We start from the raw sequence: 26,539 nt of genomic DNA, 5'->3' as shown, positions 1-26,539 counted from the left end.
AGCAATGTTGGGTCCCATCCTTCTTCTGGACTAACACGATTGGAGCTGACCAGGGACTATCTGATTTCTCGACTATTCCTCCTTTAATTAGGCCATCGATGACTTTCTCCATCTCTTGTCGCTTTACTGGAGCTATTCTCCTCGGAGGGATCTTTATTGGATGGTGATTGCATGTGTTTATTCTGTGCTTCACAAGGTCTGTGCAGCCAAGGTCATGATCTCCTTTTGAAAAGACGTCTGCATAATTCGCCAAAAGCTCCGTAACCTGAAGAGCGTGTGATGATGAGAAATAGACTATGCTGATCTTATAGAGGTCAGTTAAATGTTCTGGGAGAGGATGTCCTTTCTTTATGGTTGTATTTCTTGCTTTAACATTGACTAGCTTTACCTCCTAACACACACCCAACAATGCTCCTTCCTTAAGTGTCTGCTCACATTTAGAGAAATTAGCCACTGTTATGGGTACGACTTGATGACCTGACACAAGTGACCTTCCAATCTTCACATCTGCTGGCCACGAAATAGCTACTGACAAAACCATCAATTTTCTGGAAGTACATATTGACGCTAACAACAGCACATATGCCACATCTGTCTATCAAAGACCCACAAGCCAGGGAATCTACCTCAATGCTCAGAGTGAATGCCCTCAAAGATACAAAACTGGAACCATCCACGCCCTCATCCACCGTACCTACAAAATATCCTCAGATTGGAATCTATTTCACAACAGAATTGCTACACTCCGACAAACATTCATCAATAATGGATATAGTAATACCACATTCGACAAGACACTTCAACGATACCTGGACAGCCACTAAAAAAACACCACTACCGACAACTCCACTGAATAACTCAAAGTCTACTACAAAAACCAATTCTCCACCGCATACAAGACAGACGAACGGATTCTAAAGGATATCGTTTACAAAAATACTACACCAAAGAAACAGAACACAAAACTACAACTCAACATCTACTACAACGTCGGACCTTATCATGAAAAACAGCCCCGATAAAAAGACAACAGATCTACAGCAAGTGAACGTCATTTACGAGTACAAGTGTAATAAAGTAGACTGTGAGCTCCTGGCAAACGCCTCCGACATCGGAATGACTAGCACGACGCTGTCAAGACGCCCGACAATGCACCTACAAAATGGAGCCATCAAAGAACATTGTGCCCGCATCCACAACCAAAAACTCACACGTCAGGACCTAGTACAAAACACTAAAGTAAAACGCCGATTTAACGACTTCACAACGCTCCAGATACACGAGGCCATACAGATCCTACAGCAAACCCTCACAATCGACTGGAACAGACCGCACACTGCTACTTCTTGGCGAGAAACCCCCAAGCCACAATACAACACTCCACCAATCAACGCCTTCCAATGTAGTTGACAGCGCCACCTAATGAGCTAAATACCACCACCCGCTTGCCTATAAATATCCACTAACAGTAATCGCAATTCACATTTCACTCAGCCTTGATAATGGATGCAGATCGCATTCGAAACGCGTCGGCCAATTCACCACTATCTACAACTTTTGCCCGTTGTTCTAACAACGTTAAAACGGCTTATCGATTTCTTGAGAAGATTTCCAAGAAGAAAGTAAACCTACAGACATCGGTCTTATTCAACAAAATCTGCCTACAAGATGCTGTTTATTGAACTTTTTAAAGATTAAACTAAGAAACGGCAAAATAAAAAAGAGATTGGTTGATCTATTTTCTTTTTTCTGGAAAATATTTTTTGCTTTTTTTTGCATTCTTTTTAAAGATTCTGATGACTCTTTTATAAAAGGATTCTGCGATTGGTCGCACGGCTCTAGAACTATACAAAACCATGAAAAAAGTAAAGCTTACATTTCTTCTGTGCACTGCTGGATGGGACAAACTAATAGCATAGAAACTATGGATTCAAAGTTAAACAATGATTTAGAAAACGAAATACGTTATTGGCGGGAGGTATTGCGCCGAGTTGTTGAATGTCTAAAATTTTTGTCTGGAAGAGGATTATCACTTAGAGGAGATAGTGAGGAGATTGAAGATTTCAACAATGGCAACTTTTTAGCTGCATTAGAATTTGCAGCGAAATTCGATCCATTCTTGGTCAAGTACCTTGTAATGCGTGGAAATAAAGGCCGGGGAGTTACCGCGTATTTATCCTCCACAGTTTATAAATAAATTATTATTTTGATGGCTAATAAGATATATAAGACAATTGCTGATTAAATTCACGATGCTAAATACTTTTCAATTATTGTAGATTCTTCACCCTATGTCTCACACTCAGATCAGTTAGCTATAATAATGTGATACGTGAACGAGGAAGTCGTTACACAGGAGTGTTTTGTCGGTTATGATTCTTCAAGTGGGCATACAGGAAAATTAATGGCTGAAGTTGTCGTAGAAAAATTAAATAATATGGGAATCGGCATTCAAAATGCACGTGGACAATCGTAGGATAATGTAGCAAATATGTCCTGTAAATACAATGGCCTATAAGCGCATCGCAATAACATAAACCAATATATTGATTACATCCCTTGTACAGTAGGCGTGAATACAATGGAAAGTTGCGAATGTGCATCGAATTTTTTTTAATTTTCTTCAAATTCTGTAACATTTTTGTGCTTCTTTAACCAAACACTGGCAAAGCATTTGTGATGGCTTAAGAAGCGATGACGGAAGGTCAGTTACTCATAAGAACCTTAGTGGAACAAGATGGTCAACCAGATCAGATTCAACAAAAATTCTGTATGAAAACTACAACAGAACTTATACCAAACTTGAAGATTTATCTAAGGATACTGATGCAAAGCAAACAGTAAGAAATGAAACTACTGCTTTAATGAATAAAATGAGAACGTTAGATATTGCTTTTATGGCAGTATTTTGGTATAAAATTCTTCAAAGATTTGATGCTACAAGTGCTAAGCTTCTAGAAAAGAGCCTTTATTTGTCTACTGCTGAAAATCATATCAGTTCGCTGAAGGAATATGTAAATTCACTATATGAAGAATTTGATAGAATCGAAATTCAAGTTCATCAGCTTTCAAATGTAGTAAAACAACAGTTTAGGAGTGAGATTTCTAGAAAGAGAAAAAGAAAGCTGGCAAATGATGAGACTTCTGAAGGTGAAATTAGTTTATCTGGAACTCAGAAGTTTCGCATAGAAAAATTTATACCGGTAGTTGACAAGTTACAAATGTGTTTGGAAAATCGACTTGCTGCATATAAAGCGACAGAAATGAAGTTTGGTTTTCTATCTAATATCAAAAATTTAGATGAGACTGAAATTTTTGCTGCAGCTAAAAGATTGGGAGACATATACTTTCCAGATCTAGACAACTCTTTTTTCCGATGAAATGGTACAGTTTGCAAAATTTTTTGATAGTGAATCACCATCCGCCCAACAATGCATCAAAACAATCAGAAAAAAACAAACTCGAATCTGTTTTTTCTAATGTTGACGTGGCATGAAGAATATACTTGTGCTTACCCGCCATGAATTGTAGTGCAGAGAGAGCTTTTTTCTAAAATAGCTAGAGTAAAAATCGAATTGCGTGCTTCGATGTAAAATGAACGCTTAAATGTCCTTTCCTTGCTCACGATAAAATTTCATTGCTTAGTCAAATAGATTATGAAGATGTAATTCGAAATTTTCCTTCCGCCAAAGAAAGGAAAAAACAATTTGAAGGTAATGTTTTGGCATGCTTCCGTAATGTTGTACAATAACTATATTGTTTTTTATGAACCTAATTCATTCTTACTTGCCGTGTTGTACAAGTAAATAATTATTATATTCGTTTAATTTTAATATGTCCTTAAAAGTTAGATGCATAGTATTGTAATTTACTTTGAATAATTAGCTAATATTCTGTAATCAACTTAATATGTATTAATTATAATTAACTTCAAATTTGCTTGTACCCTATTCAAGGGGCCTTCAAATAATAAGTGCTCCAGGGCCAGAGGTCAGGATATTAAGATACGAAAATCTCAGAAATGACTCAAGACAAAGTAGTGTTACAGTTATAATAGGGTGATTGGTCTGTAGTGTCACAGCTGACTCAAGATCAAACAAGGTCAATAGGTATATTAAGAAAGAAAGAAAACTGCAATAAATCCTATGGTCACAGCACCAAAATTCTTCTTCCTATATACTTATGGTATTCTCAGATAAACTGGTTTCCTCACAAGTATTGGATAGATTCACGTAATAATAGAGTACCAAGCAATAAACAATGTAATCTCAATTTAAAAACTAACAACTGAGTTTTAAATTGTGTGAGAAATAAGGAGACTGGGCAGATGATGTATAACAAAACAAGAAAACATTGTGCATATCCGCTTAGACACTTAAATAATCACCTCTACTGGATCGGTGAATAGATTGGCAGCTAACTTTCTCTGTACATAGTTCTCTGTAAAATTAGTCTCATTGAAAACCAAGTAGAACCAGATTTATTGCTTTAACAAATAACCTTGTATCTTTTCAAATCACTGAGTGTCATTTAATCTAACTATGGTCATTCTCTCAGAACATTCTTATGCTAGAACACACGTCCGTCATTCACTTGGCCAGTGAAGCACATTGAAGTCGACGATCCTTTCAACACATAAGTGAAGTTGCAGCAGCATGCCCATGGGCAAAGTAGATACGATTTGCCATCGAGAACAACAAAAGCAATTAAAAAAACAACTTCAGTGGTTTTCTAAACCACATGTTTATGCTAAAAGCTTAAGAACAGACTAACCAAAAAGTTTTAAAATTCCTATGGTGGAAAAACGAGTGATATGCCCACATATCACACTCTTACATTGTAACATGATTACTTAATGCAATCGTTTTGTCTATAAGCTATACTGTACTGCTGCATGGCACAAAGACAACATCAATAAAAGTTAAGTTGTTATGGATTATGCCTTCAGTCCACAACTCAACTTTTCATGCACAATGATATTAAAATTTCACCCTTTGTTAATGTTGTTACAATGTAATTGTAAAGTTCTTGATAATTACAACCTTACACCATAATACATTTAATGTTAGACACTGACTTGACTATTTATATTTTCATTGTAGTTTTATTTATATTCACCTAATATACAATTATTTATAAAAATTGTTGTCCTTTTTGCTAGCTTAACAAACTTAAGGCGTTATTTCTTCAATACTTTTGGACATTAGACCTATCAGTGAGCATTAGTTAAGTTAACCCAAGAAATTGTAACAGTTTGTTTTGTTTTTGTTGAACAAAACTACATTTGGTTATCTGCTGTGTCCACCGCAGGTAAGCAAACGCAGGGTTTTAGCATTGTAAGTCCATAGACTTACTGCTGCCATACTAGGGGACAAAAATTGTAACAGAAGAAATAAAACGTCTTTGTTAACATAAATTGGACAACAATTAAAACTATTACAACATTGGTTTCATAGGTGGAATTATTTTCTTAGAAATAAAGTAGAGCACTTGAAGCAACATTGAAAATTTAATGAAAATGATGAAATGGTGAGACAAGGTCAATAAGAAAGAAAAATAATTAATTCAAAGAAAATAAAAAAGACAGGAACATAAAGCTGAAAGAAAAAGCAGAGACAGAAAATTCAAGGAAGAATAAGAAAAATGAAAAAAGAAATCTGAGGGAACAAAAAATTTTAAATTCTGACAAGGTATCTTAATTTCGCTCACATACATAGTTATTCTCGTTCAGTGCTTCTATTTGTTCAGCAGGTTAGACATCAAAACCAGAAGGAATCGAAGATTAAGTTCAACACCAGTATTTCTTCTACCACCCGTTCCAAAGTCGTCTGGGACAAGATTTGGAGGGTCAATAGGAAGAATGCTTTCCTTCTTGCTCTCCAATGGCCAGGAAGTTGCTGATGTACAGATTATCGCCAATACTCTCGAGGAGAGCTTTGCTTATCTTTCCAGTACTCTGTGTCTTCTCCTGCCTTCTCGGCCATCAAGTCTTGGGTTGAATGATCGTCCTTTCCTTTCGGGCAGATCGTCTCTATGATTATAATCGCCCATTTACACTGGTAGAACGTAAACTTTCTCTTCATTGGTCTGGCAGTCACCAGTCAGACCTGATGTCATTCACTATGAGATGTTGCACCATCTCTCTCCTGCCTCCCTTGCTATTCTTCTGGTTGTTTTAACCACATTTGACAGGAGAATGTTTCCAGATGCTTGGCGCAGGGCTATTGTTCATCCATTCTTAAAGCCTCGGAAGGATCTTAAGATTCCTTCTAATTATCGTCCAATTGCTTTGACTAACTGTCTTTGTAAGGTTTGGGAGAGCATGGTTAATGCTCTTCATGTTTGATCCCGGGAGTCTAAAAACCTTCTCTCGCCCACCCAATGTGGTTTTTGTTAACAGTTCTCCACCATGGATCACTTAATTCGTCTCAAAACCTTGATCAGGGAATCCTTCCTCAAGAGAGAGAGCACTTGTTTCTGTCTTCTTTGATCTTGAGAAGGCTTATGACACTTCATGGAGATTTGACATTTTGTGGGACTTCCATTCATATGGGTTGCATGTCTATTTATCCATTTTTATTTGCAGCATTTTATATGACAGGGGATTTCACGTCTGTGTGCGTTTGACCCTTTTGTCAAACTTCACAGAGGAACTTGGAGCCTCTCAGTGCTGTGTCATATGTGTCACACTTTTCAGTATCAAGATCAATGCTATTACTAAACAACTTCTTCCTACTGTTGCAAATGGCCTCTATGTCAACAACTTCCACATTTTTTGTTGGTTGTAAAACATGAGGTTTATTGAGCAACAGCTTCAGACTGCTCTCACACACTTGTTGATGTGGACTACAGCAAACAGTTTTACCTTCCCTTCTTCTAAAACCGTTTGCATTCAATTTTTCCACCAAAGGGGTTTACACCCCTATCCTAAGCTCCGTCTCAGTGGTATTGTTCTTCCCGTGATTCCTGAGGCAAATTTCTCGAGGTTTATCTTTGAATGTAAGCTTACTGTTATTTCTCAAACTAGGCAGCTTCATGTCAAGTGTTCTCTCTTCATTCTGTTGGGGAGCAAATCGATGTTCTATGCTCAAGATCTGTCATGCTCTCACACATCCCAAGCTAGATTCTGGTTTTCTGGTCTATAGAGGCTTTCTGCCTTGAAGATGTTGAACCCTTCCCATCATCTGGGGCTTTGGCTCTGCAAGGGAGCTTTCTGCCCTTTGCCAGTCCAGAGTTTGTACACTGAGTCCCATTAACGTCCTCTATACCTCAGATGTTTACAACTTACCTTGCTTTATGCTACCAAGCTTCCATCCTTAACATAGCATCCCACCTGGGGTTGTGTCTTCCTTCCTTGGTTAGCTTTGCTCTTTCAGAATTGGCACTCGGCTATTCGCCCCATTTGGCCTTCATATCCAGGCACACTTGGCTGAATAGGTTCTGTCATTGGATGGTGTTGCTGAATCCAATGATCAGACCATTCCTCCTTGGCTCATTACCACCCCCACCTGTGACCGTTCTTTGAGTCAACTGAAAAAAGACAAATACTCCCGATTGGAAGTACCATCTTCTCTTTGCCGAACATCTTTCAAACCATTCTCCTGTTCCCGTATTTACAGATGGTTCAAAATCAGGTGACTCTGTGGGCTCTGCCATGGTTTGTTGTGGCTCAGTAGTTGCTCACAGGATCCTCTGTCTGTTTCTGTGTTCACTGCCGAGTTGTATGCCATTTCTCTTGCCTTGTATCACCTAAAAGGTAAGTGGTACCCTAACTATACTATTTACACTGACTCTCTTAGCTCTCTACTGGCTCTGGAATTGCTTAATATAAGTTCTCACCGTGTTCTCTTAGACATTCAGAAACGGCTGACTCAGTTGTCTCCCTCATCTGTTTCTATCTAGTTTTTCTGGATACCTCACCATGTCTGTATTATTGGGAATGACCATGCTGACACCACAGCGAATTCTGTCTGCTCTGGTGCTGGCATAGCGATGCCTGTACTGCATTTAAGCTTTGGTCCTGTGTTCATGGCCCAGCTTTGCACCAGTTGGCAGACGATTTGTGGTAACTTCACAACAAGCTTTACCAGATTAAACCTGCTGTTCTTGTTTGGTCGTTTAGTTTCCATAAGGATTAGAGAGAGGAAATTGTCTTGGCTAAGCTATGCATTGGTCAAAGTTTTAACCCATCATTTTCTTTTCTGTTGAACTGATCCACCAATGTGTGGCCTTTGTAATACTCAAGTCACAATTGCCCACATTTGACTTTCATGCCATCCTAGCGACTGTGAGCAGTGGCACCATTTTAGACATGTATTTTCTAAGGGATTCTCTTTGATTCTGGACATGTAATTCTTTCAACCTGTTTCAACATTTATATATATTAGCCATGTTTAACTGATCACATTGATTGTAAAAACAGAGTCACACACATTAATAAAGCAACTAAAATGGAATTTGCCAATTAATAGTTCTATATTTTCCTGTGTAGTCCCATTATTTATAGTTCCATGATATCCGTAAATATCGGATCACTATCATCATCGTCATCTTCATCATCACCGTATTGTTACATGTATTCTCACACTCTTCAAACTCCGCTTCAAAGGCACACAACTCAGTGCAAGCTAAGACATTTTTCTTGCAACAACAGAATCCGGTGGCACATTTATTCTTGCTGCAGCCACATTTCATTAATTCAATGGCAGCCTCGGGTGTTGGTGAAAGTTCAGACACTTTTGGAACATACTGTATATTTTCCTCGAGCCAACAGTAATTCTTGGGACTATATAACTCAGAGTTGGGTGTATCGGCTAACCTCCAGACCATTGTCTGATAGTGCATTCTCAGAATGTGTTAATTCAGTGCTGACTTCATAGAAGGGAGCTTTTTGGCCCAGTCTACTTCTTGTTGAACAAGTTCCATCGTATTTTCCCTATGCTCTTGGTGTCTAGCCCAGAAACAAAAAGTGAATAAACGAATTCTTTTAGACCATCCATCACATCAGCTGATGGGTACAATGTTTGTAAAAACTGAGCAAACACTCAAATCCCAAATTACATTTTGTTTGGCTTTACTGAAGAGCTTCCAGCAGGTTTGTTTTCCTTTTCCAGCTATTCGTCCTGTTATATCAGAACCCATGAATGCAGGGAAGCCTATAAGTCCACCTACTACCTCCCCTCGTACAGCATCATATATAGGTTTGAGATTCATTGTTTGCTTCTTAGTTCCTGTGCCCACCAGCATGCATACATTGGCATCTAGTAATGGAAGTTTGTTTAGAGCCAAGACAAAGACATCTGTATCTGGTGACAGAATATGAATCTTACAAACGAAACCCGAGACATTGATGGTGTGTATTGCATTGGATGCCACTCTATCTTTAGTAGCAACAACTATCAGTTTAGTACTCTCTTTGTAGTAGTCCAGAACCTTCTTCACCAGGTAGGATGTTAACTGGTCTTTGTTCTCACAGTTGCTCAAAAAGCGTTTCAGTGGTATATTTAACTGCATTGAATCATTGGCTTCATAGATACAGCCAAATCACAGATTTCTTGTCTTTGATTTCAATGACTGTTTAATATCATATTGACCAAACACAACATGTACAACCTGGTAATATTTAAATTTGTTCTTGACTGACGTGCGGAATTGATGAGCAACACCTGCACAGCTTTTCATTTGGTAAGTAGACGTCTTGTACACCATTGCCATGCTATCCATTACAATAGCCTTCACATCTCTAGAAATCCCATTTTGCTAGTCATCCTCATGTTCAAGTTGTTCTTCCTTTGTGATTTGTCGAAAATTCACCACTTTTTTAGGTAGAAACTCGAGTATAGCCAATAGTTTGATCTTGTCTGTAAATATAGATCTTGGAAGACAAGAGAACTCGTATTCTTCAATAAGTTGTTGCAGATTTAGCTCTGATCGTGTGCGTGCGTTGATCAGTAGATGTGCAAAAAAAAAAATGACAAGTCGGTTTGCTTGTATGACGACTTTCATAGGTTTTGATGCATCTTTCCAGCCCGATAACTTGACTTTACTAATCTTATCCCAGAGATTGGTTGAGCAAACAATTCTTTCTTTTACAGTCTTCTCATAACATTCTTGAATGACGTTTGCATTTCACAGTATGTCATGCTGAACATTTTCTGGCATAACAGTCTCCGTGACAAAGTTTTTGAGACATGTATCTTCCTGGTTGAATGGATTGCACTCTATCAACACTGATTTCACGTTCTGAATGTTACGCTCTTGTTAATTCATGGTGCTTCCTCCTTCGATTTGACGTTATTTTCGCTATCTTTTACATCTCGTTGGAAATACGGGTGGGTTCTAGAGCTATGGGAAAGAATCTTATCAGTGCCGCAGGCTTTTGTGGAATATCCGAGAGTCCACCTTTAACTTTCAATGAGCGATTGATGTGTTTGATGGCATGGTCCACACCGATGATACAATATGGTACTCAGCTTTTTGTGACACAGAAGTGTCCCTGATTTAATTCTTCCCATAATTCCGGGTCATTGTCTTTTACGGCGTACATTTTCGCAAGGCAGAGGAGTGTCATTTGTGAATATTTCAAATATTGTGCAAAGAAGAACAAGTGCAGCAACCAGATTCCTGAACGAGTTGCAAAGATGAAGTTTAGTAGAGACATTACCATTTCCATGTACTGCGACGCCATAATGAACATTGGGTGATTTTTGTCGTGCTCTTCAAATTTCTTGAACTTCTCGTATATACCTTGCTGCTCAAGTATGGCCACCAGCTCAGTGTGTTTTTGTGCCACTTCGCATGCTGTCATTTTTGCACATGTGTCGGACAACTGCTGGAGTGGTTCTCTGATACTTTCCTGCAGATCAGTTTCATCCTTGAGGAACGTCTCCAAATATAAACCAAAGAACACTTATAGTGTTGTGAGGTGTGCCTCAACCGATATTCTCATATGTTTTCCTAACAAGATATATCTAAGATGATATATTGTGGATGATTTTTAGAAGCATAAGAAAACACAGCAAGCGCAATTAAAAAATAATTGATATTTTTCATTTATACCGTATAAGTCATTCTAGTAAGCATTTAAAGTTGAAAAAAATATATCTATGACCACAATTCGTCATTTAGGTTCGGGTAACAAATGGCCCGAAAAAAAAAGACACTTAAAGTGCTCAAAATATTGACACTGTGGTTTTTTTTTGTGTTTTTTTTTTTTGGATCAGAACACTTCTCCCTACAAAATTAGGTATAGTGCCAGAAATTAACATCCAGTTCCCACTGATTTACACAAGCCCCTACAATATATATATCCTCGATACTTGTGTTTGTACAACAGGCATTCATCTAAATTTCATCATGTATACTCTGCCTAGACAATTTATCAAAGAACAACAATTTTCATATTTCAATTTGGAGTGTATAATTTGCGTTTAATAAACCATAACCAAAAATACATGATTTATATATTAAAAAATTCAGTAAACTGTAAACGAGTTCTCCTGTTTTCTGGTTTTGGTTCTAGTTCTGGTTGTTATTTATATTATATGGAGAAAGTTGACAATTTATTAGTTACCTAGACGCTAAAGTCTAAACTATAGTTACTTCTAGTTCTGAAGATTCTGAATGATCTGTGTTTTACTTTTACCCAAACTGGGCAGAACTTTAATATTACTATAAACGAAAAGGTAAGTATATGATATACTGAAAGTATAATTCACAAAATTTTAAAAACTTCTATAAGAAATGTTACTATTTGCTGGCGTTGTTTAACTTAGTATAAGTCTAATTTGAATTGAGCTGTGCAGTAGTATAGTATACTTGTAATAGTATTACTAATACTATTAGTAGTAATAACGTAAGAGTATCAAGACGTGATTTAATTAGGAATAGTACAGACTTAATTCGTACATTAGAAACTTTTTTAAACTTAAGAATTTAGCATAAATAATTTTAACATTAACTTGATTAAGGCATGTAAGTTAACTCATAAATGTATGAAATTGTAACAATAGATCATTAGATGAAGAGCTGGTCTTGTGTCGTTTCTCTGGAGAGTTCACTTTTTTCTTTCTTAAATACATTAATATGAAATGATTTGTTACTGCCAACATTACTTTATTAATATTTGGTATAATGCTGGCAGTAGCATTACTTAGTAGTGAAAGAACACGATATCGGATGTAGCAGTTAAAAGTTAAGGAAGAAAAACACAGTCAGTGGAACAAAATATTATTCAGAAGACTTGAAAGTTGAATTTGAAATTAAAGAAACTAGTTTGATGCAATTGTGTATCCTCTTCAGTCTGATAAATGTGTCAAATCTTGTTTCTAAATCTAGTAATTTTAAGTCATTTGAGTGATAGTTTGTTCCATTGTCTCTGGGTTTTTTTTCACAAACTTTTTTTTTAATGTTAGCTGAGTCTGACTTTGACTTTTTAGCACATAACTTGTTATAAAGTTTGGAATGTAACTCAACTGATTTTACACGTTTTCAAATTTCACACAGCTTTACATGGAGACAATTTGAACCATTGAAAAAAAATGAACTGTAAATATTTGGGGGACCAAAGCCTCCAAAAATATACTTTGGAATTTTTGATAAAAGAGGGCAAAATATTCCTCTCAGAGATAATGTTCTACTCATTGTAATTTTTCTTTTTGAACAACTACAAAGTATATATATTGTCATTATGACTCAGACATATGCTGTTTAATTATTCAGATATTTCACTTAGACTGTAAACATTGTGTGGTTTATTCTGAGTAAACTTAAATTTATATTCATCCATCTAGTTTATTTTTCTTAACTTTGTTATTACACAAAGTTTTTTAACTGTTGAAGTCTTTTGCTAGATAAAATTTTTTATCACAACACTAAATAAGTAAATGTTATGAATTGATAACATACATAGGCCTATCTCACTGTAAAGAAACTAAATCAGCAGAAAATTGTTATTATGCTTGCAATAAAACACTCATAGTTATCTGATTAAGTACATAATACGTCTTTGTGAAATCAGTGAGAATATATTTTAAATTTAAGTCAGTTCATTTCTAAATGTAGGCCAAAACAACAATGCTTGTTCCTATATCTCTCTGTATAGGTAATTATGTTATTGAGTGACGTTATAGCATTTCTGTGGAAGTTAATAATTATCACAAAATATGATAATAATTACAATAGTGAAACAATGGAATAGGTTGTAAAAAAATGAAGTACACATTCAGAAAGAAAAAAATATAAATGGCATTTGTAAATTATTAATTCAGTTGTATGCATTTTGCCCAAAAGAGGCCATCAGTGTTAAAAAACACTTTCTTCCAGTTCAAGGACATCTGACACTGTTGCTCCAGATCTTAAAAATGTGAGATTATAGAGAGAGACTGGTCTATCATTATGAAGATACACCAAATTTCACACTTTTTACTTCTTATAAGGAAGCAGCTATCAGATATATGGCTGGTTATGTAGTCAAAATGGCACTAAAAAGAATGCACATTACAGATTGTTAGGAGGCCTTCACAGATGAAAATTCTAGAAACTTGTCAATTTTACATTATTAGCCTACTTTGATCTTTAGTTCCAGAATTTGAGATCTAGATGGCATGCTGGTGGAAGCTTATGCATTTTCTTTAAATTGTTACTGTAGTACTTCTTCATCGCAAGCTTTTCTGTACTTGCACAGTGTATCAATTTTGGAATCAGTATGAATGGTGTGCATTTTTTGGATACTAGGATCTGGCACTATATTTGACCATGGGTCAATTTTTCTTTTATGTTCTTCTTAATTTCAATTAAGAAAAATGAATAAAGCTAGCTGGCTAATGTCTACATAACCAAAATCTTCTGAACTTTTGACAATAAGGGAACCTTTCCCTTGCTCATAACAACCTGATGCATGGATGACTTAACTGTACCTTCACTTCTATAAACTACTACTTTGCCATAAAATGTGGCAATTTATTTCCAAGAAAAGTTTCTTGTGTTTTGAAGCCAACAATTGAAGCAGTCTGAATCATGTATTGATTTTTAAATTGTGAGGATGGTCCATCAGTCCTGATGACTTCATGCTGTACATCATATGTATATACATATGTAAATCAAAAACATTACAAAGAGACTCAAAAATCAAAATTAATTTTTCCATTACCAGTCTTTGGTGTCATCATTAAAACTCATAAAAGATAATGTCTGTAGCCATAGTACCCACATGCATCGGAGATATTCCATCTATCAGACAAGATCCAGATACCAGCGTCAAGCTAACCAGCAACTAAGGAAAATCAGTTAAGGGTTTGGAGTTAAGTGCTTGAACCCACAATATCTCAACTCCTACTGCCTTTTGCTGTCTACAGCCAGTTGTGGGAAGGCATTTATCCTTAATATTTAGATACAATCTTAACGTAGAAATAAACCACCCTCAATCTCTACAATGTAAGATTCTCAACTAAATCTAAAAATAATGCTAATGAAGCATGGCACAGGTAGTAAGAAAAGAAGCTATACTCCTATTCACCTCAATAATGCACCACTTATGACATGCCCCAGTAGATGAGCTTCAGTTTGTAGTTTATTAAAAACTAGTTTCCGTTAAATGTATTAAACTCAGTATTTTAAAATTATCAGCAAAATAAGAGAAGTGCAATCATTATGATAATCTGTGAAATTTCTTTAAACAGATACTGTCTTTTATAACCTTAAACTCGGAGTTGGGGGGGGGGGCATAAACATATTTCTGCCTAAAAGTAACATGAAATCACAATCTTTTTTTCTTCGAGTTTATCTTTAGTTGTGAAGCTATTTTCCTTTTAATCTTAATCTTTTGATTTCTGTGAAGTCTTCTTAATGTGTGATTTCATAGGATTGGTTTCTTGTATTCTATTATTTTTTCATGTATTTCTAGGATCAGGTATGTCTTACTGGTTAGCATGCCAGACTGTCAATTGAAAGTTCCATAGTTCATGAATGTTTTAGAAGAGCTATGGTCAAATTTCACTATTTGATTAGATTAGCCCAACAGTTCAAAATTAGGGATCGTAGTGCAGATAGCCCTTGTGTAGCTTTGTGCAATTATCCAAAACAGACAGTCATGTAATTTTGGTCATTGATTTCTGATATGGTACATTACCTCTTCTCACATGTATAGGTTTCTCATTCAGTGCTGCCCTCTATATGCAAAATTTTTTCCATGCCACAAACCTTGAACTCCCACATACCCCACAATCAATGTGATTCAACTGTGTCTCAACTGCATGTAAATCATCATGCAACAACCATTTTTTCTCCCAACAATGTTTGGGTTCCTTCTGCATTGTCCAAACCTCTTCACGATGAAGAGGATTTTGACAGTTTTCTTTTCCTCCTAATAACTTTGCCATGTCTTCCCATACATCTCCTAGGAAATCTACTAGGCCTTACTATACCTTTTTGGATATGCTTTCTCAGGGGTGTTTTGTTTTCACCATTTTCATATGATCCTGTTCCTTCCTTTTTTACATGACACCCATCATGTGGGTTCCTTGTTTTCTCTCCGTCCCTTGACATCAGGGTTCATGCTTAGCATTTTGTTTCTCTGTTGAGGTCTGGTATTAGTGTGCCTTGTCCTGTATGGACTTCTGATCTTTATACTTTGGCTTATTAGCAAGCTGATCAACCCTTTCTCGACTTCCAGCAGTTGGAGTCACTTTTGCCCATGGGGGGGCTGTCCATGATAATCCTATCCATTTTCTGACCTTCATCTCCAGCATCACTTGTCCAACATACATCTCTTTTATAAGGCATTTCACCAATCCCCTGAGCATTTTTTGGGGGGAGATGCACTTTCTCTCCTTCCTCCTTGGTGCTATAGTCTTCTTTGGCCCTATCCCTTCACATGTGGTTTTGTTGCTCTTGGGAAGGATGCTGTCTTTTCACAGGTTCATCTACTTTCTCTTTATCTTCGTGACTTCCATATGGCTCTTTTTATCCATCTGTTTGTTCTGTATATGTGTGTCCAGTCCTTGGTCACACATACGGTCTCTGAGTCCACAGTCGACCATTTAGTCTTTGGTTACTCGTTTTTCTTATTCTGATACCATGACCTCTCCCATAATCACTTCTTGTCCTGCATCTTCCCATACTTTATAAGTTTTACCCACTAGGGGTTCAAAATTTTGCTTTGCTTCATTTTCTTCCAACACATCATGCTCCATTCCCACAATTCCACTGTTGTAGCTAATTTCAATCATTATGGGGGCACCCATTTCTGTTCCCTTTATGGCTGAACATTGGACTTCCTTTATTGGGCCCATACACTGTGGATAAATCTCTTTGTGTGTCCATTCTTCCTTCTCCTCATTTTCTCTTCTGTCAATTTCCCACCTTTATTTCTGGTGTGGTCCAGATAGCCTTCTGTGTCCAGTATATGCTCATTGTTGTACCATTGCCCAGATATCCTCCATTAGTAGTTTCTGTTTCCACCTTATTATTCCCTAACACCATTCATCTGTATATGACCTTTCTTCTTCTATCCTTATGACTTGGGACTGTCAACTGCTTCATTTGGTCTATTGCTCCCTGTCTTTTGCTTCTCAAATTTTGTACTAGGTGTCTTTGCTTAAGATGAAACACTTTCCCTTTTTCCTGGAGGAAACTCTTCAGTCAAGCACTTGGCCTACTCTTCATATGTTCTTCTCACACTATCTTCACTGCATAGCTGTTTCTTCCTCATCGGGTACCACATTCCACCTATTTCCTTTCTTCAATCTACAATGTGACTGTGACTGTGTAAGTTATATTTTCTATATATCTTATTCCTTCCAGGGGAATGTCCCATTTAGGATATTAATCCTGCTCAGTGGCAAGTGTTGCTTGTCCAGGTATGCTTTCTGTATCTCAAATCCACACACTATGACCAAGGTGAAATAATAATAAAAAAACATACCCATGGGCAATAATGCACAATGTTGAGATGGTGTGTTCCATAAGATCACTAGTAGGTTTTTCATTGCAATATATTTGCTTCATTAATATGCCCATTCTGAACCTTACTAACCCATGGATTTGAATAAATCATAGGTGCTCTGCTTTTCAATATAGGGTTTTCATGGTCACACATTGCAACTGGTGTTGGCATTCCTCCAGACTCTCCTGTCAATTTGGATTTGGTTTGATGTAAACTGCCACATTGGCACATCCCTTCGTACCATCCATCAGATGTCAGGTTCCCAGATGTACGGGTGGTTATGATTTGCACACTTGTGCCCCATTTAGTAGATTGGTTTGACATGTATATAATTCAATTTTACTCAACTTAAGGTGAAGACGGTGTGAACCCTCCTCCTACCACAGGTCGGAAGTACTAATCCCAATACCGCTTGGTTTTGGATTGGAGTTGGTGGCTAAGTACAGTCTATAGCAGCCTAGCCATTCTACACCTGTACATTCTTGTCTGTAGATGGTTCTTCTACTCTCTTTCTTCACCAGGATTGGCATTCTGGTATATTGTGGTTCAGATTCCAACCCACCTCGTTTTTCTCTCCCTTTTGGGTTATGCTCTTCCCATTTTTGCCCGTGTATGCAACATTTATTTCCACACTGGACTCAGAGTATACCTGGTACATAAATGGTGCAGTCTCCTACATTTGTTCCTTTCCCAATGAGGATCGATCTTCATGGATTTTCTTTGGACGCTTTCAAAGATACTTATTTCTATCACTCGCACCAGTCTCTCCGCCTATTCAATGTGGGATTCTAGCTATACATATAAGAGGAGGTAATGTACTGTATTGGAAATTATTATTTTCCTATACTGAAAATATATATCTCATAGGTACTTACCTCCCACACGCTTCCACCCTTCCACCCCACTGAAAACTGGTGCTTTTTCTGCCTAATCTTGAAGTGATAATTTGGCAGAATTGGATAGAGGGAGTAACATGCATCGGGAAGGTGTGTCACATAATGACTTACATGCGAGACACAGTTGAACCACATTGATTATGGGGTACATGGGAGTTCAAAACTTGTGGCATGCAGAAAATTTTTTACTTATATATGGCAGCACTGAACAAGAATAGCTATATGTGTGAAAGGAGGTAAGTACCTATCAGAAATATATTTTCAGTACTGAAAAATAACGTTTGTGAAAACAAAGACACGCCAATGATGCACTTTGTTACTTTGTCAAGTCCTTGTCATGGGAAAGTGTGTGTTACTGTGATTTAATCATTCATGCATTATATACAGACATCTCCATGATTTGGCTAGAGGAGCTCTGCTATTTTTACTTACTTTAAAAGGATAGTGTTTTAGTGAGTAATTACTTGATAAAAGCATTTCACTTTTTTTATAAGTAGTGGTACCCTATTTGTTATGGTATGTCATGTTTATTGCATTCCCTCGGTGTATTTCTGTTGCTTTATTCTACTATTACACTTCAAGATGCTCTGACTCACTCACAACTTTTTAAATCACTTTAAATATGGGATCAGTCGAAAGAACTTAACATTTTACAAACTTGTCTGTTATCTCTTGCTCAACTTACAACTGTTAGTGACACTTACATATTTATTTACATTCAGATATCATCTACTTTCCATACTAAAAACATAGTTCAATGTAGTAGTTATGTGTTTGAAATAGAAAGTTAAAAATGGTACTCATTAGTGAACAAACATATTTTTTCCCCTAAATTCAATAAATGTTGGTAGAAATAATCTTACATATTTGATCAGATAGTTGAATGTATATCTGGACACTCTTCTGTTCATGGGATGGAAATTCCTTGACTTTTATGAGATACTAAAATAATGACATAAAGAAAATGATACCTGAAAGGCAAGTATCAATACATTGTTCATCCAGAAGTGTGTTCTAGTTGAATTCTGCTCTCATTCAAAAGTTAAACATCATGAATATGTATTAATTACAAGTATAAATTAATGTAACATTATCTATTTATAGTAATTATTTTGTTTTTTTCCAACATCAATATAATCTAGTTTTATTTAATAAATTATTGGCATGGTTAATTGCCTATACAACACACCCATTTTGTATCTTAAACATGTGCATGCAGGGTTGGTGGTTAACTCCTAACCTTTACATTCATCTAAGTCTTAATTATCAATTATTTTCTTTTTTAATTAAAAGGAATCACTACTAACTATGATACTTTACACCTCAGCATGGCTGTTGATCTGCTGGCATCTCCAGAGAACTGTTGAGAATGACTGTGGTAATGGCCAGGAGTTGATCATGGATCTTCATAATGGAAAGATTGGTGTCTTATTCTCTTACCTGGGGTCTCCCTGTTAGGACCTGAATCAGCTAACTATATCTGAACATTTTCAAGAAGGATACCCAGATTTTGCAGATTTCTATGCTAGTTTGACTATGTTATCAGTTGAACATATAAAGCTTATATTTCTCTTTGCTACATGTGGTTCATATAATTGTCCCATTATTTTCATGTTATTCTGTTTCATTGTATAGTTGTTGTTTTTTTATCTGGCATGATAATCTATTGTATATATAGATTGGTATTACAGAGTTTTATATTTCTGTAATGCTTTAGAATTCTAACTTTTGTTGGTCTTTTTTTGTTTCTCCAGTGTATCAGAGTCCATGTTCATGAAGGATGTTGTGAATGGTATTTTTGCTCTCCACTGGATCTTTAGGTGGTTGTATACCTCAAATGTGGTAGTACTATGATGTGGCTTGTGAATACATTTTGACTTCTTGCTAGTTGTGTATTTACTGTATGTTTTCAGAGAGACCTTAACATAGGGTAATATAGCTGTATGTCATTCTACTTACTCTTGGTGTTTATTTTCTTTATGAAGTTTTTTTTTTGGGGGGGGGGTATCCATTGTCAAGGAGGGGTGTAGTGATGTGTATTTGTTCCCTCTTAGTAACTTGGTTACAACAAATTTTGCTCAATCTCAAAATTAGACAGACTATGATGCCAGTCTTTACTCTGACATGGATGTTTTGATTTACAGAGGTATTTACTAGTATTTTTGGTTTTCCTGTAAATTCCTGTGATATATGATTTAAGTATCTTCATAACCATTGCATCTACGAAATGAAGTTTTGTTTTCTTATATTTCCATTGTGAATTACGTTGCTTGTTACTGTGTTCAGAGAATTCATATATTCTGAAATCTTCTCTTTAATGTGTGGCCACATTATGAATATATTTGTTGATAAATCTTAGCCAAATTTAGGTCTTGGAGCTTGCAGCTGATTTCATGTTGTGATTTTCCTTGTAGAAGTTACTGAGTACTAGTGATAGGGATGAACCCATGGATGGATCTTCTTGTCTATCTTTTTGCTTTCAACCTTATGAAATTCTCCATTTCTCCCCAGATGTGTCATCCACTAGTAGTGAACAATTACAAACCATCTAGCATTTGAATTCCTCTGGATACCTAGCTCACATTAACCTTTTACAACTATTATTGTCATTGAGCTTGCTTCCAGTTTTCATGTTTTATTGTAATTGTGCAAAGTCGAATCCTTATAACACTATTGTGGAATTGAAAGCTCTTCTGTGGTATCATACATGAACTGACAGGTAGATAATTGTATCTTTTCACATGTAGAACATCATCTAAGGGCTTAAAACCCTTTTAATTGCTTAGAACCTATTGACGTACCTGTGCTTGAATCTCCAATTTAATTTGTCTATCCCATGGAAATATAATTTTACCTGTGTTATGGTATCTTATCTCTCACTTTGGTTTTAGTGGAGTTGTGATCTTTCTAATAACGTAGAACATTATATTGTCTTCAAACACAAACTTCCTGTTTTCTGATCTTTAGTACTAAGTGATTGTCAGTTGGGGATCACTTTGAGTTGTGTTTGGTATAAAATATTCATGTATGTTTTCTGCCATTGGTTGTGTCCTGGATTCTTGCAGTGTCCATTAACCTCATCTGGTTGGCATTATCATGGTTTCTGTCATGATATAAAAGACAGTTTAGTTTAGATATTATTGATTAATTTATTTTTGTGAGTGAATGTTTTATTATTGTTTAGTTTTTGGTATAATAAGAGTTAAAAGAAGATGATTGTAGGAAGATTTGTTAATAATTCATTGATGTTGAGACCATTGAACTTTACGTGCAATACACTGATGTCAAGAACATAGAAGATGGACAGACAATGAGATGATAAAGATATAAATAGTGTGAGATGAGTGGGAAGCAGGCAGATAATACCAGAAGAAAGTAAAGTTATAAATAAAAAAGTTCATTGAGACTTTAATTACCACAGAGTGATAGGCCTAACATTTAATATGTTACACTAAGACTAACAGTAGAAAAGGAGATAAGAAGGAGGATTTGTTCAGTCAAAGCAAAATTCTAAAGTAATTGAATCAGCCTGAGTGTATTTTGACAAAAGGAACAGAGGATCTTCAGAAGAAAGAAGACCAAACTATTATGGTTACTCATGCCACAGTTGCAAGTGAATCACACATAGAACACTAGTGCGATAGTAATAGAGAAGATAGTTTGGCTTGTCAACTGAAATTCTAAAGCAATTGAATAGGCCTAAATGGACTTTTGACAAGAAGGAGAGGATTACATATATAGTATTTATGATATGTCCATAATATCTATAGTGTGAAGAATTTCTTGTACATACGTTAACGTATTCTGAATATGTGTATATTATTTTAAAAACAAGTGAAGTACGTGCTGTTTATTCATCGTTGAATTTATCGCTAACAAGTCACAGACACCTACTGTAGAAGAATCCTAAACCCAACAACAACAGAGTATATATTTACACTATTAATAAATATAACTAAAAGCCTTTTTATTTTAATACTTGGCAAAAGGAAGAATATATACTTTTAATTTCTGACAGTTTCCCTTTCTTCTCCAGCTTTTTCTAAAAGAAATTATATACTTTCCCAGCATATTTTACTTCAACTGTTCACATTATTCAATCATTATGTTTTTAAATGTTACTTAGCTTTTAGCTTATTTTTTGACATCTATGTACTTTACATGCATATCGGTTTAGGTTGTTAGCCTCTTGGCACTCTTACAAACATTGTTTTATTCCACTGATCTCTCCTTCTAGAACCTAATTTGCCTTCTTTGTTTGCTTTTAAGGACAGACACTTCCTCCATTTTGTTTGAATATCAGGCAGCCCTGACAGCAAATTCAAATTATTTTTTCAATCTATTATTTGAATATGAAGACTGCGACTAACTTGTTTCTTTAGTTTTGTGAGCATCACTCTTCTGTCCTTCCTAAATGAATCCTTGGTCACCCTTATGAATTAACTGAAATGGCTTCTCCATTGATGGACCTTAGTAGGTCAGAGTTTCATTGATGGAAGGTACCAAACTAATGCAGTTATTTTTTATTTATATTTAAAGATGTTTATTAGACCCAAGATAAATATTGATTTTGTTATTAATTTATTTATAAGTAATATTTTATTTGTAGTTTATTTATTCATTGTTTAGTATTATTTCAGTGGCCTCTAAACAATATATTATGTGACAAAGTGTATTAGGTGCTAGAAATAGGAAATATGTAGATTTAAGTACCTTTAGAATTGAATGGGAAAACATGTAGATGACCTTATTGTGACAGGACTAACTTGGTAACCTTTCAAAAAAGCAAACATACAGAGTATGAGAATGTTACGTAAATGACTTATATTTACTCTCTGTAATTTGCATTATTTAAAGAGAGTGGTACATTGTATGAATGGTTTGATGCTACTGCTCTAGTATAGTTACTGTGAAAAAGTTCAAACATTACCTATATATCTTCATAGATTTGTAACATACCTTTAGATATAATCAGAGAAAAAGTATATTTATTTATAATAATAATATTAATACAAATTCAGCTAGGCAATGCAAAATTATTAAGAAAATGCTAACATTATTATAAAATAAACTGTAAACCACCATTTTTGTGTTTTTAGTTATATGCTAATTAAATAAGAGGTCCTACAATTTTCCAAATTTTTATCATATTGGTTACACATTTTACTTTATTTTAAATAATTTCACACAATCTTCTGTAGGTAGTTTATAACAATTTAGTTTCAATTGAGAGAATGTAAATTATCTGAAGTAAGGAATATGTTATAACTCACTAAATTTAACTAACTTTTTTATCAAATATAATTTTATGTAGAGTTTAAATGTGTTTATTCCGTCTCTCTTGTAGTAAGTATTCCTCACAAGTCAGGAAAATGGTTGACCGTTGTCTAGGAAGAGGAAGAGAAAATGTGAAGAAAGAAATGGAAATATTTCAATCCAGACTTCTTAGTGCCTTGAAAAGCTATCAAAAAGAGCAGAGTAGATTCAAAGATTGTTACATTGAATGGCTTCCAAAGAGAAATTTCACACTGGAGAAATTAGAAACCATTTCCAAAAATATAGATAAATGTCATGAGAAAACTAATCTTGCTAGTGCAGTTGGTACAGCAGCATCCATTATTGGTGGTGTTGGGACAATTGCTGGCTTGGCCCTTTCACCAGCTACTCTTGGAGTATCTATGGGATTTTCCATGCTTTCTTTTGGTGGAGGATTGACTCGAGTAGGATCGTTTGTTAAAGAAAAAGTCACATCAAATAATTTTATCAAAGATGCTCAGATTGTTTGTTTAGAAGATATAAGCAAAACCAGAGAAATATTGCAAATAGGGGAAAATATGTTAAAAAGAGATGAGGATCTAGATAAATTGTTGGAAGAAGTAAAGAATTGGGCTTGCGATCTTACAAGAATGTTAGTAGATGTTAAATCATCTCAAGCAGCAAACTTAGCAAAGAATATTTTAGCTCTAACAGCAGAGTTTCAGTTCTTGCTCATACAGGGAGGAGACTGTATAATTGATGCTCTGAATATTGTAAATAAAATGTTTTCCATTATTGGTGGGAAGCAAAATGGGAATTTAAATTATGTGATTAAATGTATGAGGAGAAGAAAAGGATCTATGGGGAGTATTAAGCAAAACCATGTTCTGAGTGACGACTTCGCATTTCTAAATCCCACCTTAGGATTTCAGAGGATGATGATTGAAGGCAAAAATATGACTTCTGTAATAGATAAAATAAGAAACACTACTACATTGAGCAGGCAGTTACCACAATCACTTAAGGATTTTTATAGCACAGTGAAGTTGTGGGTGTTCCCTTCAACATCTGCTAATTGCACTAGTTCAGTTTTGAAAGAGATTGCTCATGGAGGTGGTCTTGTATCTTCTGCTTTTGTGGTCTTAGATACCTATTGCTTAGTTAAAATCTTTCAAAATATTGAGGGAGGGTCCAAAACTGAACAAGGAGAAAAACTGTGGGAGCTACATGACAAACTACTTAGAGAGAAAAAAATTATAGAAGAGGTATATACATCTTTGACAAGTTAGGGGATGCCCCCTCAGTAGCTCAGTGGTAGGACTGAGGGCTATAATACTAAAAAGGGGGGTTATACACTTGGTGACCACAGCACAGATAGCCCATTGCATAGCTTTGCACTTAGCAAAAATTATGGGATATGTGAAAATGAACAATGTGAAATTCTGTCACACAAAACTATAATAATAAACCTGAATTTAAAAGCATGAAAGCTATAACTGGCTAATTAACATGATATAATTGATTAATTATGAGTTTCAGTTACATCAATTATTGTTACATAAAATAATTGATTAATCAAGATTACAAGTAAATCGATTAATGTCAAAAAAATAATCAACTAATTGAAATGTTTTTTTCAGTTATTATTCTTTTCAATTAATTCAGCTGTCCAAGTAATAAGAATATTGCCATTATGATTTCTTCATATTATTTTTCAATTATTTCAAGTTTGTTCTGCTTAGTCATTAGTATTATCATTCAAAAAAGTAGTCACCTAATTGAAACAGTGCTATCCAATTGTTTACATACTACTGATAATTCGGTTTAGCCCATATTAGTATGTTTGGCAACGTTTTTCTTATTTTATACCATTGGTAAATAATAAGCTTTCTCGTTCAATAGCCGAGCTTACATAGTCTTATCGTCCCCATGTTTTGACCAGGGAGTGAGTGTGTTTTTTTTATTCATTTCAAAATTATTGCAAATAGCTAAATACTTTCTTTGCGAGTGCTAGTAAATCTCGATCTTCTCTGTCTGTCTGTTGAAGAATTCCAACTGAACTGAACGACTGAAGGCCTGGCATAGGCACGACTCGCAATCTTAAGGTCGCGGGCTCGAATCCCCGTCCCACCCAGTCGTGGGAGCATTATAATGTGATGGGTGACGGTCAATCCCACTATTCGTTGGTAATAGAGTAACCCAAGAGTTCACTGCTAAATTAGGGACGGCTAGCGCAGATAGCCCTCGAGTAGCTTTGCATAAAATTCAAAACAAAGAAACAAGGTCTCAGAACAAAAAGTTCTACTGGCCAGGTGTCCCAACGACCAAGTAAAGATCTGTTGTTTACATTTGTATTTCAAAGTGAATTGGAAATTTTCAACAGAAAAACAGATCATTTTATAAAAACATATAAGTTATAATAATATTATTATAGAAATAATCAACATAAAGTGGCAGGTAATGCTATTTATTTCACTCAGTCAATTCTACAATTTTATTTATATAATAGAAAAATCAGTTTTTCGAAAGTTTATTTGCGTGATTGAATTTCTTTTACAATGATATGTTCATTTGGAAACTCGTTTGACAAAGCATAATATCAGTGTTACATAGATTACTATATTCAATGGAGCAAAATATCCATATCGAGATTAATAACATGTGGATGAAATCAGGTGTGATAGGACTTATTAGACGAAAACATGGTAGAAGTTGTACTGTTTCCATTTGGACACGCCATATTGTTTTTAGTTTATATGATTATGGCGGAAACAACTAGAGATTAAAACGTTTCACGTACAAATGGACATGAAAAAATCCTTCTCAAATCTTCATAGATTGTAAGTTTAATTAGGGTATGGATGATCATATGAGTATGATGCATAGGATAAACATGTGGAGTTTGAATGTTTTATGTATAAATTTATATGGAAAACAGTCGTTTTGAGGACTACGTAGATTGTAAATTAAACTAATATGTATAATCATATGAGTACATCATAAAGTATGCTAAACGAATAGTAAAACTGTAACAAACTCATTGAAACAAAATAATAATTTTACTCATTCAAACAGTTTGTTATTGATAGACATTGACGAATTGAATATGCACAACCATACTGCCTATTTTCTTTTGGACACAGCTTTAATTAAATGTTTTATACAATATATATAAATCTAGAGATTGAATGTTTTAAGTTGCATGAAAAATAGACTTTTGAATAGATTGTAAGTTAAACTAGTATAGGGATGATCATGTGAGTAAATCACTATACAAATAGCCATACTGTAATATATGAATAAAAAATAATAATTTGAAATATTCAAGCGTTATGTTTATTATTGAATAAATTATAAAGTACAAAGATGACCAAGCGGTAATGCAGGATTAATATTTTAAATTCGATGACGAGGAACCCACTTTGAGACTAATAATGGCTGGAGA

General features: G+C 35.3%; 1 protein-coding gene across 1 annotated transcript; it reads left to right on the top strand.

The window, feature by feature from the left end:
• Nucleotides 1-11,383: 11,383 nt before the first annotated feature.
• Nucleotides 11,384-26,533, top strand: LOC106458800. The gene is made up of 2 exons (XM_013918348.2): nucleotides 11,384-11,684; nucleotides 23,186-26,533. Exon 2 carries the CDS (start codon nucleotides 23,211-23,213, stop codon nucleotides 24,381-24,383), a length of 1,173 nt encoding a protein of 390 aa, XP_013773802.1. The 5' UTR covers nucleotides 11,384-11,684; nucleotides 23,186-23,210; the 3' UTR covers nucleotides 24,384-26,533.
• Nucleotides 26,534-26,539: the final 6 nt, after the last annotated feature.

The sequence above is a fragment of the Limulus polyphemus genome, unplaced genomic scaffold (genome assembly GCF_000517525.1).
Source record: "Limulus polyphemus unplaced genomic scaffold, Limulus_polyphemus-2.1.2 Scaffold517, whole genome shotgun sequence".
Lineage (NCBI taxonomy): Eukaryota > Metazoa > Arthropoda > Merostomata > Xiphosura > Limulidae > Limulus > Limulus polyphemus.
The sequence above is the reverse complement of the archived record's forward strand: the minus strand, read 5'-3'. Positions and strand labels throughout refer to the sequence as shown.